The following is an 18069-nucleotide window of genomic DNA, read 5'->3' as shown; positions in this document are numbered from 1 at the left end:
AACATTCAAATGTAATGTATAGAGCGGAACAAGAAGTGAATCACTACTGTCCAAATAAGGCGACAAGTCAAAAGCGGTCAGGAGAAAAAGATCAAGCCTTCGGAACATGTACTTTAATAAATAATTCATTGGAAACTACACAGATGGCCATCTAATGCAGTGTTAAGCCGAGATACGATTAACTGGATTTTTGCAACGCGGTGATTAGTCGTAAACGAGCATGCATCTCCTTCTAAGGCAACGGGAAACGAATAACTGGTATCAACAATTCTATGAAAAGAAGATTGCTTGAAATATAATAAACGTGACCGGAATAGAATATCACACAGGTTATTTAAAAGTTATTGACAATAAAAAGGACTATAGAAAAAGGAAATAGGAAGTTGACGAAAAGTATAGTCAATATTCTATAACTACAAATAGAAACGATGACTATTGCCAAGGACAAAGATTGAGAGTTAAAAAGAATTGTCATAGCTTTCGCAGCCAGTGGAGCTACTGGAACTAATAACCTTACAATCAGTTTAACAACACAGGAAACGGCGAATGATCGGGGCACTTCTGAGTCATCAGATTGTGCTACCTGGACGACTGTTACTCACAAATTTCTTAGTAATTTAATTGTATTTTATTTCAAATTAGATATAATAATAGGAAAACATACTAAGCGTATAGCTAAATATCTGCTAAATTATTTAAGAATGAATGTAAACCATAACGTAATTTTAAGGACAAATCGTCGACAACAGAGCAACTGGATGAAGTCATAACTAATGGCAACTATAAATATAAAGCCCACGCGACGACTGCCATACATTGGCTTTATTGAGCACATAAGGCTAACTACCATATAAACTGAATAGTTCTTGCTTTATTACTAGATAAAATAAGAAACCTGACAATTTTTATACCAAGGCCGATACTCGAAAATGTTATAACAACAGCAATTATTTCATGTTTGATGTCAATTATACGGATGAGCCTCACTCATAGATGGATTTTAATGTGACTAGCGACACGCGAACGAACGGCAATGAAAATTATACAGTGGCCTTAGGGCCTACGCTGATATTAGCGAGGCACTGTCAAGGCTTGTGAGCTCTGCATAACTAAGGAAGTGACAGGAAAACACCAATCATGTACCGTAATTTTAATACAATATGATAAAGCAATTATAATTTAGGTAACCATCGAAAACATAATCAAAATAGTAATGATGAAATCAAAAAAATAAATATTTTATAATGTAACTGTGTACGAGATAAATTTAGCAAACAAGACATAATTTTGCATATCTGCCCGTTTGAGGTAGATAATTCACAATGTCAGATAAATGTTACACAAAAATAGACAGATAACACAGAAAATATATAAAACTGCATCTTACTTCTTTAGATTTGATACTATACAATATACCTGAGCGTCATTAAGAAGCAGTAAGTGTGGGTTTAGATTTCTGATTATATCTAGCATCTACAATGGATAGTGCAGACGCTGCGCAGACAGTCTGGGTGAAAGTAAGAGATGTCTAGCTCAGGGAGCAACCAGACGGTATACACATTTCGTAACCAATAATATAGGCACCGGACAACCGACGATCGATATGACCAACGGCACGGCTGGACATTACATAGTGGTTACGTCACTGTTTGACCAAAGTGTTTCTATTCAGATGTGTTATTAGGCTGTATCGAAAGTTGTTCCGGAAATATTGCGACAAGTATTAAATATTTGAAGAAGCATTGGAGAGGCAGATATTTTTTGGTACCAAGAAACGTTAATGTATGCCGATCACGGTAGCAAGAGGCTCCGGTCACGGCGACAACGTGTTCGTTAAGTAAATACGAACTTGGGAACACATGAATGGGATGGCGCAATTCATGAAGCCGTCATGTGGTAAAACTTCATTTATTGCCAAAATTCTTTCATACATCTAAAACTTATAATTGAAAATTTTATCCAACCGATCTGTTTATATAGTGATAGTAATACAAATAGAAAGTTCATTGTAAGTGTTAAATTACATTTAAAACATATCAAGTAAAAAACTCAAAATTTATACTAAAATTCCACAAAATTAGTTAAGTAGGCGTAACGACATTGCAAAGGATTTGTTTGTTCGCTGATTAACATTGGCCACAAGGTTCGAAGCCTAAATACTAGAAGGCTTTACATGCACCGACATACAAATTTAAAATATTGCAATATATATTTTTATTAATATATCCAATTATATATTTAGTGCCGTGTGGTTCCCGGCACTATTACAAAAAAGAATAGGACCACTCCATCTCTTTCCCATGGATGTCGTAAAAGGCGACTAAGGGATAGGCTTATAAACTTAGGATTCCTCTTTTAGGCGATGGGCTAGCAACCTGTCACTATTTGAATCTCGGTTCTATCATTAAGCCAAATAGCTGAACGTGGCCATTCAGTCTTTTCAAGACTGTTGGCTCTGTCTACCCCGCAAGGGATATAGACGTGATCATATGTATGTATGTATGTATGTATATTTATTATTCGTTTGAACTAATCATAACAAAAAACTAACATACATACATATAATAACGTCTATATCCCTTGCGGGGTAGACAACACAACAGTCTCGAAAAGTCCGATAGGCCACGTTTACTAGTAGCTATTTGGCTTTAAGATTCAAATAGTGTCAGGTTGCTAGCCAATCGTATAAAAGAAGAAGCCCAAGTTTATAAGCATATCCCTTAGTCGCCTTTAACGACATCCATGGGAAAGAGATGGAGTGGTCCTATTCTTTTTTCTATTTGTGCCGGGAACCACACGGCAACAAAAACTTAATACAGTTAAACGGTACATAACCAATAATGTAACCTGAAATTACAGGTCTTACTAGTTTCTTCACCCCTGACAGATAACATGAAGCTTCAAGCTTGAGTTAGTGAATTAAAATAACATTATGGTAATGTCGAAGATGGAATTGATCCGGTTCTATTTACGTTGAAAATATAAGAATAAAAGGGATGTTTGAAATACGCTTACCATTTTAGATTTTTACATACACATGTCACGTCATTATCTCTTACAGGACAAAAACTAAATACTCACAAGACGCTACGCAGCAAAAAAACGTTTAAAATTTAAATACATCAGTTCGGGTACTCTATCCGCATAAACTTCGTTTAGATGATTAAGGGAGGCTTAATTTTTTTGTCTTTTCTTTAATTTTGACAACGTTGCTGCATAAAATTTTCCGGGCGTAAATTATCTGGGATACGGTACTTTAACTAAAGAGAGTTTGACTTAATTTGTTTTTCATGTGAAAAAATTAATCACCGGTTAAATTGAGTTTGTAACTTACAGTAGTTTGGTCAAGTGAAACTTGAGAATCAATATGGTTGATATTTAATGACACTGGCGCTAACACAATAGAGACCATGAATAATAACTGTATATGATTAGTTCTTTTTCACAATACCACAAGTGTTTCTCACAGAAATACATAGATAGTATATGAAGACTATGAAACAAGTTTTCTCCTATACATTCATAGATTTCCAGGAGTTATTAAAAGCACTGATCTTATATCATATCAATAGATAATTAAGACAACTGCAATCCATGCAAAGATTGGACTGTTACGCGCCAATAAATATAACAACAATGTTTACGAATGTATTTAAACATGCAACAATATGTTTAAATGTCGCAATCTTGATACAAAACACAAGTCGGTTAACTATCGGCTGTAACATAGTTAGGCAAGCTTGTGTCAGGAAAAATACCGGTAAGGCGTGACTCGCGAAATAAGAGTTGATGCACGCGCGTCTCCATTTCATGATTTCCCACGGAGGACAAGACTATTTCAAACATGCCTGGAATCCCCACAACTTTACCTGCTGTTGCCCAAGAATCTCATTCAGAGGATGAGGCGGTTAAATAATCATGCTAGGAATTTTTAACTTTTGTGAAAGTACTTTCACAGTGGCTTCAAGGTATAAATAACATTTAATTGCGCTAAGTATAATAATTTGCGTTGCGAAACGAGATTTTCAACAGCAATTGCGAATCATATAATAAAAATGGTAAACTATAGCTATTATAATCTCTATTGATTTATTGTTCTTCAATTTTATGAAACGAAATGTAATGCTCATATCAAACATAAAAAAGCAAATACATGCATTAAGGGCGCTTAAGCACTATAAAGAACTATAATACCAAACAGAAACTTATTTATTCCAACCTATTAGTGTTTCATTAGTAAGACAGATAGAGGTTAGTATCAGTGAGATGCACGTGATCAATGTTTCAGAATCTGTTAATTTGCTCTTAGTAGATTAGCTACGGCTCCTTGGGAATTGGACATGTTATTTATTCATAGTTTTATTTTCATGATATTGAAGATTACAGGAAGGTATAAAAACTTATGTTTGTAATGTTACTCAATACACAGAGGCGATGTTTAAGCTTCTGTTTACTGCTCAAAAAGACCAAACCAGTTTAGAATATTGATAAAGTGTGTCATGTTCATGTAATATATGCAAATTTAAATTTGTGAGTACGATTTTAAGATCCGAACATAATAAATAAGTTAAATTTTGTGATCATGTAGCAATGAACGTGACAACAGACTTCAATGCCTCTGCTATAGTATCAAATGTAAAAGTAAATTACGATGAGACAGCGAAACGGCTTAAACCTTGATCTTGACTCGACGAAAGTCGCTACGGAGCTATAAATAAAATTTGCACAGCTCGTCAAAATTTTATTTCTAACGGAATAACGATATGTACTAAACATGATACTGTTCAAGTACTGTATGACTAAGTTATGTCGAGGTCATTCTTACGTTTGCATAGTAATTATAGCAGGCATTAGGGCCAATCAACGAGTATAATACAAGTGTATTCACAATACATGCACAATACGTATCATTTCAATCATTCAAAGGCAAACCTATGAATGAACGGAAATAAAGATGAAGAAGAAGAAAGCCTATGTGAAATTGTATAAAACACCTTTTAGTTACAACTACAAGAAACACAATTTCGTGTGAAATAACGACGTGAAGTTAAACGTAGCAAATCAATCGATTATTTCCATACCTAGATAATTATCTCAGTGAACAATCTAATCAAAAAATGGTTCACTTAATGCTATATTTAATGAACCTTACAACATTGTTTAATTTCTTCAGATCGAAACGACCCTACGTCAAGTTAACTACAAAGCGACATTTTTATATAAACCGTCATGGCAGACGCGTCGTTCGCTTCCTGCTCGTTTAGACTCTTGTTGAAACTGATCCTACAATGCGCAGCAGACTGGACTTCGACACTATTGAAATGGGGTTATTCAACTTGCAGTTCTGAAGACTCGAGAAACATAAACGACTTAACACTAAAAAGTACTTGTTTCATGTCGTTTTTCTTTAAAAGATAAAGAAACAAAAAAGCTTTCAATAATAAGAATGGTCATAATTGTTTAAGATGAGTTAATAAAAAATCGGTATCTACATATATGCTTTAATTACAAATTAAATAAATACTAGAAGAATCATTGACAGCAAGTTGAAAGTAACATTGGACGACAATGCGCGTAAATCATTCATATTTTTGTCTTTAAATTTTCTTGGGACTTCTTCTTAAAGGACACTATCTCCACGACAACATTATTGGAACAACGCCAGACACTATTATCTAGCAAATAAACGGTTTTAAACTTTCTGCAAAATCAACTGATAAAAGTCAAAACTTCGAGAAAGATAAAAGTATAAACATTACCTGCGTCGAAAGATAAACAAAGATTACGATAAAGTTGATAACACTTTTTTAAGAAAAGCTGATAAAAGAGTCTTAATAAGCGCAGCATTCATAAGAACAGATTTTCCAAGTTTTTGTCTCAACGATTTTCATCTCGTTGCACGCAAGACTTATTGGTATACAATCACGTAACGATTAATACAATGCGTTCCTTTTCATTTGCATAACATAATGTATTTGTGTTGTGAATGGAGAGAGCGGCTTCATTCATCAGATGTTTGGGCCCACGGGCGAACGTCTGATTGAATCTGACCAAAAACTTGCCTACAGGCTAATTTCACTTTTCGCATTCATTCATCGGACGTATAGTGACGATTACAAACGGTAACACCTCAATGCACACGTGATTGCTAACTTTATTAGTACTGACCAATTAAAATTTAAATATCGTATTACAAAACAACTGGTTTAAGATTTTTACTCCTTAATTACAAACCACGCTAGAGTTTATGCAATACTTTTAGCCATCTAAAGAAATTAAAACATGCAATTAGGCATTTCTCCCTATTACGTACTCACTAGACGGGGAAAGGTTGGAAGGTGAAGACTTCAAACATTTTAAGAAATAAATTATGACTACTGAAATGAAAACGATACACATTACAATAATATCAGACATCAATGATCTCTTGTAAGTAATGTAAACTTCATTTCACACACAGATGTTTAAAGTCAGGCGGCCGTATCTTCTGCCGTGTGTAATATAAAGCTTGCCACATGAAAGTAACCGCCAAACATTCCTCTTATAGCTTTCTCCAAGTCCATAAGATGCATTGTATCGAACTGTCGGAGCCGAGCTGTGAGATTACATTATTAAGAGTAACTATTACTTCGCGTAACCACAATTAGACGCTACTGAGGTTTAGTAAGGCATTCTTTAAAATCACGAATAAAAGAAAATCATTTCATTCTTAGTTAATTGACTTACTTTTCAGTACAATAATGTTATGAAAATGAAGATTCTTCTGCCACACGTTTAGAAGCCCAATAAACATATTACTTAATCAGCAAAGCATTTTTAATCTACATCGAAAAGCGTGATCACGGGTTTATCAAAATTCCACATCTAATTAAATGGAAGTTATTTTAAAAAGTCACAACTTCACATATATTTTACGCTCATTACTCTTCTAAAATATTAAATTTATATCGGAGCTAAGTAAATGTTCATACCATGCCAGTGTTTAGCTGTGAAAGTTTGAAATCTTGGCGTAGTTTAAGAGGATTAGCATCTGCGATACCAACACTTTCATCTTTGCAAATAAATTAGATTATATAGCTACAGCACGTTTTATTATTTGCACAAGATTTTCAAGATTCTAAGAATGACAGATGGTGTGTCAAGGACAACAAGTAGTAGCGGGCATAACATGCACTCTAGAGGGCCACCAACTTATAAAAATGTGGTTATAATTAGTAAAATATTTTTAGTAACTAGGTAACCTAAGTTAATTAAGTCATAATTGACGGTAATCGTAAAACATTAACAAAGGAAGTACCTTCTTATTATAATGATTTAACGATATCAGCCGTACTTCTTACTAAGAAGATATTTAGCTGAGAAATACGCACTTTTATATTCCTGATTTTGTAACAAGAAAACTGTTTATATTTTCGAAAATTAAATTAATAGGTACGGTACAATCTGCCATGCCCAATCACGATTTCTGTAGCGGATGTGTCGTAATTCTAACTACAGAAAGAAATTGTTAAATAGTATCGAAGAACCAATCTCCGCGATACAATTACATAGTTTTAACTCTAGCATGAGATCAAATGGCGTTGTTGATAGTATTCGTAGTAAATAACTGTATAATGCAATGCCGACCACTTAGGTCAATTTTGAAACATCCAGTTTCATCAAAGGCTCAGATAATATGATTTATTTACAGATCGCCTTTGCGTAACGTTCCCCCGGCAGTTTGCAGCAACCTACATACTATTTCAGGCGACGTTACTCATTATTTCCTATAAGACTGACCGAATAAATCGTTAAAAACCTATAAGCATTGCATATCCAAATAGATAACAGTTTAACTGATTTATGTTTTTGATGGAATCGATTTATTTAAGACATAATAATGAAATAAATAACATTGAAAAATTATACTCGAGTCGAAAGACATTAAAAGTAAAAAAAGCAGAACACCTTTGCATTCTGAGGCTTGTAGACTTGATTTTGTTGCAAAATATGTATTGACTATTCACGTGCCTACATAACAAGGTTCCATCCATATAAGAAATAGAACTGTGGGCGGAAGTATGCGCTGTCAAAAACGACAAAGTCTGTCGAAACTTCGTGCTTAGCACTAGAGCGACCAAAATAATGGTCAGAATCGAAAAACTATTTTCTGTACAATTATAAATCGTTATAGCGATAAACGTTTCCGATAACATTTAAATCGTTAATTATTTCTATCGTTAGAAAGCGTGTGAATTATGTACCCAGCTGTTACTGGGTCATATATAAGTTATGTCGTACTAACATTTAAGTTATTTTTCCGTGGAATTCTAATGTAGACTTCTTGCGGCAAACACATGTCTATTTCTGTATTTCAAAATAGGCATTCCAGCACCTCTTTTAGGGCAGACTAGTTCTTTTTGCCACACACGATGGGCCCTTGGGCGAAAAACTAAACGATTGCTTTGAATAGGTACTAAATTGTAATTCAGTTTCCCATTGACAATATTCTATTATTACCGCATTTGTTTCGTGGCGTTTCTTTACGCACCGGTAGCTCGTTTATTACTGCAATATCCTGAAGAGCATTTTAATATAACTACAAAACGATACTTACTGACAAGATCAAGTAACTAATAGTTTCGTTTTTTCCTTGAATTTAGTTTTGCTAAATGTTTGTAACTGTGACATTTGATTTGCAGCATCAACTCTCAGCGTTCCACGCTAATTCGGGGTAAAAAATCGAGTAAACGCCAAAGTGATCTGGGTCGGCATCCAACGTGGTGCGCACTCCTTTCGCGGTCGGGAGCCAACGAGCCGTGCTCTCCACGAACGAGATACAGCCACGGTCTGATGACCTAACCTTGTATCCATCCCGTATATTCCTCAACAGATGAGGATGATATCATCGAGAAAAGAAATATTGTAATAGAACGTCAGCGTCGGGCCAAGGCCGGAATTTCGATCGATGCTAATATAACAACGGAATAATAAAAAGGAAAGTAAGGTTGATGACCCTTGAACGGTCAGAGTGGACTAATGTTAACATGCTACATATATATGTTCGATTAAAATATTGGTAAAAATTAGCATGAAACAATAACCGTAGATAAACAACCCGGCACAAAATAATGCAGTGTTTTCTCAGAAAATTAATAGGGAGATAATTTTAATGCGATACATGTTCCTAAATTTTTATATACACAAGAATGTAATAAAATATTGTGTTATTTGACACTTTCTGCTTAAACGAGATGATAATTTTAATGTTAAATTTAGTCACATTAACTCTTTTTCCCATTGTGAATAATGGTTTTGTGGCACTTTCTAAGGCTTTAGAAATACTTTGAATGGTAGAAACAGTTTAGGTTAATGCGTTAAAACCACATCGGCTGAACTGCTCGGGGCATTCAGTTTTGTTATTATTTGATTGAGGTTTCACAATATCGAATGTAGTCTTAGGCAGGAAGGTAAAGCCTTGAAGGATCTTTCCGCTAAGACAGACTACTGCTTTGTAGATCAGGCTAGCCAGTGCCTAGCTATATTTAAATTTGGATCTAGTAAGATAGATTAGAGAATGTGGGAGTTACCGAAACCTCAAAAAAAGCTGCAAAGAAAGGTTTGCTGTGTTTTATTCGATCTATAACTAATAAGTAATTTAGACCACTTGCGAATGACGAAAATATGCATCGAACCATCAGGAATGCTGTCATACGTTATCTTAGCGATAATCGAACAATGATTACTTCGATCACCACGACTCACGGTGTCGCATCGATAAACAAGTCATCGAGTCGCATCAACATTCCACATAACGTTATCATGTAACGGCTCAGCCACACCAAATTACATGCGAAGCATATACAACTGTTTCTTCAACATTTCTTAGACGGTCAATCCTAGATTGTTTTATGTGGTTGTAGATTAAGAGGTCGTAGGTTCATTTTCACGAGAACCCTTCAGTTACAAACACGCTTATTTAAACAAATTAATGTAAAAGCCAAAGGCCATGAAAAGTTTAAAGCCTTGTTCACACAAAATCAAATGACAACACAACGGATTAGCCAACAAGTCAACTTACCGATACGGCGACAGATGTGGTGGGCACCACGCCCGCCTCCATGTCGCGCTGCCCTTCAGGAGCGCTAAGGAAGCGGCGCAGTGTGCCGTACCCAGAGGCCGAGGCGACCATCGCTACCATATTTCACAAGCACCGCACCAGACTTGCAGAGGATCGAGTCCTTAGTCCTTTAAGTCGCGGTGTGGTTATGAGCCTTTCGTAAATAGATTAGCAAAGTACTAGATTGAGTCTTGACAGGTACGACGAAAGACTGGTGAAAATAATTCTGACATGTGACTGAATAACATTTCAGTAACTTTGCAAAATGTTCCTTCATCCAATGTGATGAGAGACAATGAAAGTCCTGTTTATCAGACTCCTGAGCTCAAAAGCTATCCAACTATAAAAGACTCGATCTCAATTTTGACAACTCTTTACAGAGAAGGACACGAGCCTCTTCCCACAACACTACACTGTCACGTAGATGACATCACTCACGATGGCTGGCGGACGTCGGTGCGATGCGCGCGCGCCGTGCTGCGCCCGCGATGCGACTGCTGACCGAGACGCTGCGGACTCCCTACCCCCTACCAAGATTCCTAATCCGAACCGAAGTTATGACTTGAGATAAGTAACTATAACGCGATTTGCTGATCTTGGTCTTTTGATTGATTTAATTTTAGAACAGGTGGGAATAATACGAAAACTGGGCCGTGCATTGAGACCAAAAGTTACCAATGACCAAATGTTTACCAATTAATAAAAATAGAGTATCAGTTTTTGTTCTCTCAGATTTAGTTAAACTGTGGATAATAGAAAAATAAATTGTAGAAGCAACATGAAAGTTGTTTAAATAAGTTCATCAGAGAAACACTCATTCGAAATTAAAAAAAAAAACTTATCAAATTCACTTAAAAATTCAAGTTCAAAATTAAGTTTATCAGAAACAAAATTACGTAGTTGAATAAGTCATATGGTAAAATGAAGTTTGCTGGTATCATCACATTTTTATAAACATATATACCTAAATATTATTACGTTTATATCCCTTGAGGGGTAGACTGATAGGCCATGTTCAGCTGTTCGGATTCACAAAGAGACAGGTTGCTGGCCCATTGCCTAAAAGAAGAATCCCAAGTTTATTAGCCTATCCCTTAGTCGTCTTTTACGTCATCCATGAGAACAAGATGGAGTGATCCTCTTCTTTTTTTTGTTGGTGCTAGGAACCACACGGCACATTTTTATATCCTTTATGATTGATATAGCCTAACAGTCACTAGACTTGATGACTAAATTGCACCACAGATGGATATCTTAATGATGAAATGGTGATTCACATTAAAAATTCAAAATTTTTTATTCATTTTTTAGGATACTTCATATCGCTTAATGATTGTCAAATCTTTTGATTTCACAACATTGGTTGACGTCAAATAAATTACTTAACCTAAGTTTACTGCCGCTTCCAAGGCGTCAGTGCAGAAGAAGCGGTACCAAACTGCACTGCAGCATTTTCTTCAACAACGTAAACTTCCCAACTATCCAAACTTAAATATCAAGATAGAAATAGTGACAAGTTGCCATAATCCCTGCCTATCTTTTCTATTTACTTTTTTCACTACATCCATATTCACAACTCTTATTACAAGCTCATGGGTTAAGGGCACACTAAGGGATAGGCTAATGAACTTGGGATTCCTCTTGTAGGCGATGGGCTAGAAAACTGTCAGTATTTGAATCTCAATTCTATCAAAAAGCATACAGCTGCACATAGCCTTTCAGTCTTTTTGCAACTGTTAGCCCTGTCTTTCCCACAAGGGATTTAGACGATACTGTAAGTATGTATGTACTAACTTGTCTTGAACAGACTAAAAGGCCATGTTCAGCTGTATGGCTTGTCAATAGAATCATGATGCAAATAGAGACAGGTTGCTAGCCCATCTACCTACAAGAGAAATCCCAAGTCTATTATCAGATGCAACCCCCTTAGTCGTCTTTTACGAATTCCATGTTAAAGATACGGAGCGGTCCCGTTCTATAGTGCCAGGAACTACACATAACACTGTTTATTTTCTTGCCAACAATAAAAGGTTATAATAAGTTGTTGGTTATAAAAAAAAGTAAATGTCTAATTATCTACACATAAACCTCAGGTTTGTTAATAAAAATGATGCTTTGATCAATTATTATGTATCTCATTACAGTAGCAAAGACAAAAGAATCCATTCAATTACAATTGCATTTGATGTGACAAATATGGCACATAATAATGTTCTAATACAAATTATTTATTCAACAGCAGTGTGGGCTGAGGCCAACATCGCCCACTGCCTACCTTGGACACTTCTATTTAGTTTTAAAGGTGATATTGTCATTCCTTAAATTATAGTCCAATTCTATATCAAATTTTGGGATAATTGGGATGCGCATTCTAAGGAAAACAAACAATTTGTAGTAAACAACCCACGAAAGTATGTAAGAAAAGACATAAACGGAAATGCTAATTTTAATTTAAACTACCCTGACGACAACACTCAAAGAAAGGTCAATTTCACATTCGTTCGTATTGCCTTGGTGCTCAACAACCGGCAATTAAAATAGTGTTCAGCTCACCTGTTTTGTATCCGCGAAATCTGCGGCCTCCATGTTGGCATGTGATCGCTCTTGCCTCTCCATGATCTTGAAAACATCAAAATCCTCTGTACCAGGGTGTCGTGGATGTGTATAACACAAGCTTGAACATAACAATCACGATGGACTCTACAATTCCAATGAAACAATGTCAGTGCTTCCACCAACACGTTCAGCGATTTCTGTCTGTCACGGAACAACGGAAGGATAACGTAAAAAGACAATCACACATATGGACACATATTGATCGTCCTACTATATTAAACCGTGCACCAACAAATATTATTTAGTTAAACGAATCGAAAAACACAGTTGCTTCTTCACCATCTTAAAAATTTCACACACATTCCGTCATCGAGGCAAACTGACGGTCGCTGCCCTACATATATTCCGGCCTACGCATAATCGAATCTAACACAACACTGACAGCTTACTTCAAAAAAAAATTCTGTGCTTCACAAAATCATTTGAATTTTTTATTTGTGCTTTGGTACCTTATTTTATCTATGTTGCTTTTTTGTTACATGTACCTATATTTCAACAGATAAAATCCGGTTTAATTTTTATGATCAACTTCCCGAGAAATATATACAAGCGCAATTCAGCGCATAGATAATGGCGGACAGAACGGAACGTATCATTAAAAAGCGCCCTCTTTTGATTCGTTCCGGAAAAACAATTGTTTTTTAAATTAAAGTTTTGAACTGTAGCACAAACGTAGCGGAGGACATATTAACATTTATCAAATTCTTATATACAAATAAAAATTGCCTCGAATACTTCGAATATTATTTTTTTGTGCATGTATTTTCTACATATTTTTAATTAATTTTACAATTTAACACAATTATGCTGTTTAAAGACAATTCATTGGCAATCTTTCTTCTGTTTCAAAAAACGTATGCAAATGCAAATGTTTGTACGGGAGATTATTTACGAAACTTATAACCTAAATGTTTTAGCAAAATATCTAACTTTTTAGTATAAAACTGTGCAAATTATGCATCTAATAGTTCTGTACTAAAACTACGTCAATTATGCATTTAATAGTTCTGTGCTGAAACTATGCCTCGTGAAAAATCTCGTTACCGTGATAGGCGTAGCTCGTCTTACAGTTCTGAATCGTCCTACGAGCGAAAGAAATCAAAAAGCAAACATAAACGTAGGTCCCGCTCGCGAGATCGCTCTGAGTCTAGCAGTCACCGACGGAGACGCTCCGTTTCGCGATCGAGGCATAAGAGGAGTTATTCTAGAAGCTTATCTAGGGAGCGCGATAGGTACGAGTCCAAATCCAAGAGGAGATCGTCTTCGCGGTCACGTACTAAGCGCTCTAAACGTTCTGTCTCGAGGAACCGGTCCCGTTCCAGCTCTCATGGAAGATCTAGATATAAGAGCAAGAAGTCGAAGAGGTCCAGGTCTTCTAGCAGTCGCTCAAGTTCGTTTGATATTGGTATGTTTGCAACTGAATCACTAATTTTTTTAGTTCACTTTAAAATAATTGTGCTGATCTTATTCAGAATTAAATTTGAGAGCAAAAATAATACCACTATTAAATATACTAATAGAAATTTAATATAGGTACCTCCCAAGAGTAAAAACATTTATACAAATTAATAAGCACGGTATAATTTGTTTTGCAGAAAAACCTCAACCTTCCAAAAAGGTGAACTTAGATGACACAGAAACAAAAGTAGAAAGGGCAATCAAAGCTGCCGCAGCTGCTGGTCTCACCATGACCAAAATACCAACTTATGAATACAAGGACATTGAAATCAAAGAAGATATGCCAACAATACACGACAGAAACTTGTTGGCTGAATTCAACAATGATTCGTTTGTCCAGAAGTCCTTCACATCTTCAAGGACTAAGAAACAGTCACAAAACATTGTCATAGACCTGAATTCTCAGACAGTGACAGTCCCTGAATCGGAGGCCAAGAATGATGATTCCATTATTAATTTTGATGTAAGTTTTTGGTTACTACATATTTAAAATCAGGTGTTTATCCTTTATGGGATAGGCAGTGTCAAGTCTTGAAAGGGCTGTATGGCCATGTTCAGCAGTATAGTTGTTTACTAGGCTGATTAGAACAAGCTCCATGTCCCTTTTTTACAATTAATTCCCAGGTTTTCCCCTGTAGGGATCATGAAATTCCCTATAATGCACATATGAAAAACATTACATTCATATATTGATTAAGGTATTTTATGATTAAGGCTAATAAACTTGGGATTCTTCTTTTAGGCATTGGGCTAGCAACCTGTCACATTTGAATCTCAATTCCATTTTTATACCATACACCTGAATATGGCTTCAGTCTGTATGAGTTTGTTGGTTCTATCTGCCCTGTAAGGGATAAAGATGTGATTATATGTATGTATTCAGAAAAAATATTTATCTTTCTCCTTAAATATTGTATTCAATATATACATGTATTATCCCTCATGGGGTAGACAGAGCCAACAGTTTCATAAACACTAAAAATGCTGTATTCAGCTGTATGGCTCAAAGACTGAATTGATGGATTTGTATTCTATGATTGTTGATATAGAAAGTATTTCTCTGTTTTGTAGGCAATCCCTAGCGAGGAGGAGCTCAAAGAGATGTGGATAAAGAAATTGTACCAGTACAGGAAGAAAATGCTTAGAGGAGAAATATAAAAAAAGATATCAACAGCACTAAAAAGTTTTATTGTACTTTACATTACTTAGTTCTCCATTCAAATATTTTACTAAATGACTGAACATAATAATCTACACTTTGTTCATTATGAGCAGTTTTTTTAAATTAACTAAACAACTGCATGAATGCAAACCAAATACAACCTATTTATTAACCAAAAGCCCATTTCTTTTTTGTCATTAACTTGAAATTTATGCCAGTACAGTAACAGTATTAAATTATACCATACAAGCAATTTGTTCATCAGTTCTTTTGGCTGTAGTCTTCATGTTATGTAATGATAATTGTTTAGTTATCAGTAAACACACAAGTTAACCTAAAATCTTTTATTGAACACAACATAACAACTCGCAGGCAACACACAATTTTAACATTATATGGTACTTCTATTATATTTACAGTACTGCTTTGACTCGAGACAAACACAAGAAACTACAGGCTTCATAGGTTGTTCCTTTCTCTCTGAATACGACTGCTGTATGTCCGCGAGACAAGGTTCCACGCATCCATATATCTGTCCATGCACATAGCGATACATTTTTGCTCGGAGTTATCTAAAGCTGTGCCCGGCTTATTGATACATTTCTTGAAGCACTTCTCTGACATTTTTGTAAGCAGTTCCTGTGCGTTTGCGATCGCGATTTGTTGCTTCACCTGATCCATTAACTCCTCTTTCTGTGCACCGCTCAAAGAGCCCGTTGATAAAGTATCCATTGTCTAGTTTATTTCTGGCTTTGAGTAGGAAATTTATGTTTATCTTAGCCGATTTAGCCCCAATTTAAGTGATAAAAAGCTGGCTGGCTGATGAAACTAAATGTCAGACTTATTCTAACCTCAATTTTATTTTCTGACAACTGTTTTGCACTTCACTTTGGCATTGACATGCGTTATCAGGTTTATCGTTTACGACTAAAGCCTTTCATTTTTTAAAAATGAGTAGCTAATTACTCCATGAAAGAAATGTTATCATGTCGTTTTTTCTCCCTTTCTACTACTCCAGTTAAACTTATAGCTAGAAAGGGGGAGAATATAAGACATATTTTATATCCTTTATCAACTTTCGTGAAAAAGCGAAGGCCACGCGATTTGTTACGTTCACAGATTTAAAAACATTTTGGTAGCGTTTTATTTAGTGTAGGTGAAATGTTGCACGACGACAGAAACTAAATTGAAAAGTCATATCCATTGAAAGTGTTATTTTATTCCGTAGGTAGCTTTAAACTATGTTTACAAAATCGAAATTGAAAAAGTATTCATATTATTATGTCAAAGTCAAATCGGTTAAATTGAAAAATTTTGACTTGTGACTTGTTTTGTTTGTTGTTATTTTCCTTCAATTCTTTTATTTTCTAAACTATGACCTTTTGCAGTACAGAGTTTTTTAAACTTAGATTTTAATGTGAAAGATTTTCTTTCATCATGGATGATATAAATGATCTGGCTAAGACGTTAACTCATGACGACCTCATAGAGGTTACTAAATCTTCACTGTGTACATTGATTACCTCTGATCGCCTTCTTTCGGATCTTCCCCCTGATATTATACTGGAAGAAATTATATCACAGGTGAGTATGGCACACCTACATTTTGTAGTTGGCTATGACTGAAATATGATTTCCGGATAATCCTGCGCATTAGACGAGAGATCCCGGTATTTAAATTTAAAAGTTTTATTAGTTTTATTGATTGTCATATCTTTCATTTCACAACATTGGTTGACATCAAATAAATAAAACTAAGTTCACTGCTGCTTCTTAAGTATCAGTGCAGAAGAAGCGGACATCCAAACTTAGAATAGAAATGTGGACGCGAATACATACATACATAAAATCACGCCTCTTTCCCGGAGGGGTAGGCAGAGACTACCTCTTTCCACTTGCCACGATCTTTAATTATGATTAATTGATTTAAATACTAAAATATATAATTTTAAATGGAATGTATTGCATTTCCTTTTGGTGACAGACTAGCAACCTGTCACTCTGTCTCAATTTATTATTTAAGCGATGTTATTGATACAGGTGTGATATGAAGGTGACAGTTATAAGAACCAGTGGGAATGGCGACAGTGATTATATCTCCTTAGTAGGGAGCTATCATGAAAATAAAATGCACTTGATGATTTCAGATAGCTGTAGAGCATGGACAGTCAATAACAATATTCATTTCAAGAGAGGATGAGCCAGTGCTGAAAGTTATAGTAAGTATTTAACCGCCTTCAACAGACTTACTATTCACATCCACAAACAGATATGGAAGATTAAAGTAACCAAAAAAAATTCAGGCATCACATGGGTTCGCATTTAATATGATTTCTAATTTTAGGTACCTCAAAACGCCACAGTGATTGACCTAAAGAAGGCGATAGCGAGACATTTTGAGCTTCATCAAAAAAGAACTGGCAACAAAGTGAAGATCTCCTGGAAATATATTTGGAGAACTTATGACCTCAACTTTGATGGCATAATTTTGGATGATAACTGTAGTAAAATAGACAACTACGGGGTAACAAATAAAGTAACATTGACTTTCAAAAAAAGAAAAAAGAAAAAAAATATATAGAATGTCTAAATAAATCTTTATTTATTTCTGTTCCTTACATAATACAAACATTGCAGAATTTTTGCATCAATTTAAAATTAATAATTTTGACACAAACTGTACAGAAAATAAAAATCCGTAAATGAGCTTTATATTTTGAACTTAAACAAAATG

General features: G+C 35.2%; 4 protein-coding genes across 13 annotated transcripts in view; 2 read left to right on the top strand and 2 right to left on the bottom strand.

Moving 5' to 3' along the window:
- LOC106143694 (patronin) overlaps positions 1-13065 on the bottom strand; it is a 68468-nt gene extending 55403 nt beyond the window's left edge. For 9 of the 10 annotated variants that reach the window (XM_060946940.1, XM_060946959.1, XM_060946952.1 and 6 more), the window contains exon 1: positions 10061-10554. In XM_060946940.1, the coding sequence (XP_060802923.1) occupies positions 10061-10180 (120 nt within the window). In that variant the 5' untranslated portion in view covers positions 10181-10554. Of the gene's footprint in view, positions 1-10060; positions 10555-12652 lie in introns of those variants that run through there. The other variant, XM_060946947.1, reaches the window with a different exon arrangement.
- Positions 13066-13565: 500 nt separating this feature from the next.
- Positions 13566-15383, top strand: LOC106129003 (serine/arginine-rich splicing factor 4). The gene is made up of 3 exons (XM_013327420.2): positions 13566-14120; positions 14311-14636; positions 15245-15383. Exons 1-3 carry the CDS (start codon positions 13736-13738, stop codon positions 15329-15331), a joined length of 798 nt encoding a protein of 265 aa, XP_013182874.2. The 5' UTR covers positions 13566-13735; the 3' UTR covers positions 15332-15383.
- LOC106129004 (mitochondrial import inner membrane translocase subunit Tim13-like) lies at positions 15341-16193 on the bottom strand. Its single transcript, XM_013327421.2, has one exon. It carries the CDS (start codon positions 16065-16067, stop codon positions 15795-15797), a length of 273 nt encoding a protein of 90 aa, XP_013182875.1. The 5' UTR covers positions 16068-16193; the 3' UTR covers positions 15341-15794.
- A 462-nt stretch (positions 16194-16655) lies between these two features.
- On the top strand, positions 16656-18060 carry LOC106129001 (U11/U12 small nuclear ribonucleoprotein 25 kDa protein-like). Its single transcript, XM_013327417.2, has 3 exons — positions 16656-16919; positions 17483-17554; positions 17680-18060. The coding sequence occupies exons 1-3, from the start codon at positions 16773-16775 to the stop codon at positions 17914-17916; spliced, it is 456 nt and encodes a 151-aa protein (XP_013182871.2). The 5' UTR covers positions 16656-16772; the 3' UTR covers positions 17917-18060.
- The last annotated feature ends 9 nt before the right edge of the window (positions 18061-18069 follow it).

The sequence above is a fragment of the Amyelois transitella genome, chromosome 2, assembly GCF_032362555.1.
Source record: "Amyelois transitella isolate CPQ chromosome 2, ilAmyTran1.1, whole genome shotgun sequence".
NCBI classification, from domain to species: Eukaryota; Metazoa; Arthropoda; class Insecta; order Lepidoptera; family Pyralidae; genus Amyelois; species Amyelois transitella.
Note: the sequence above shows the minus strand (reverse complement) of the source record. Positions and strands in the feature narration are given on the sequence as shown.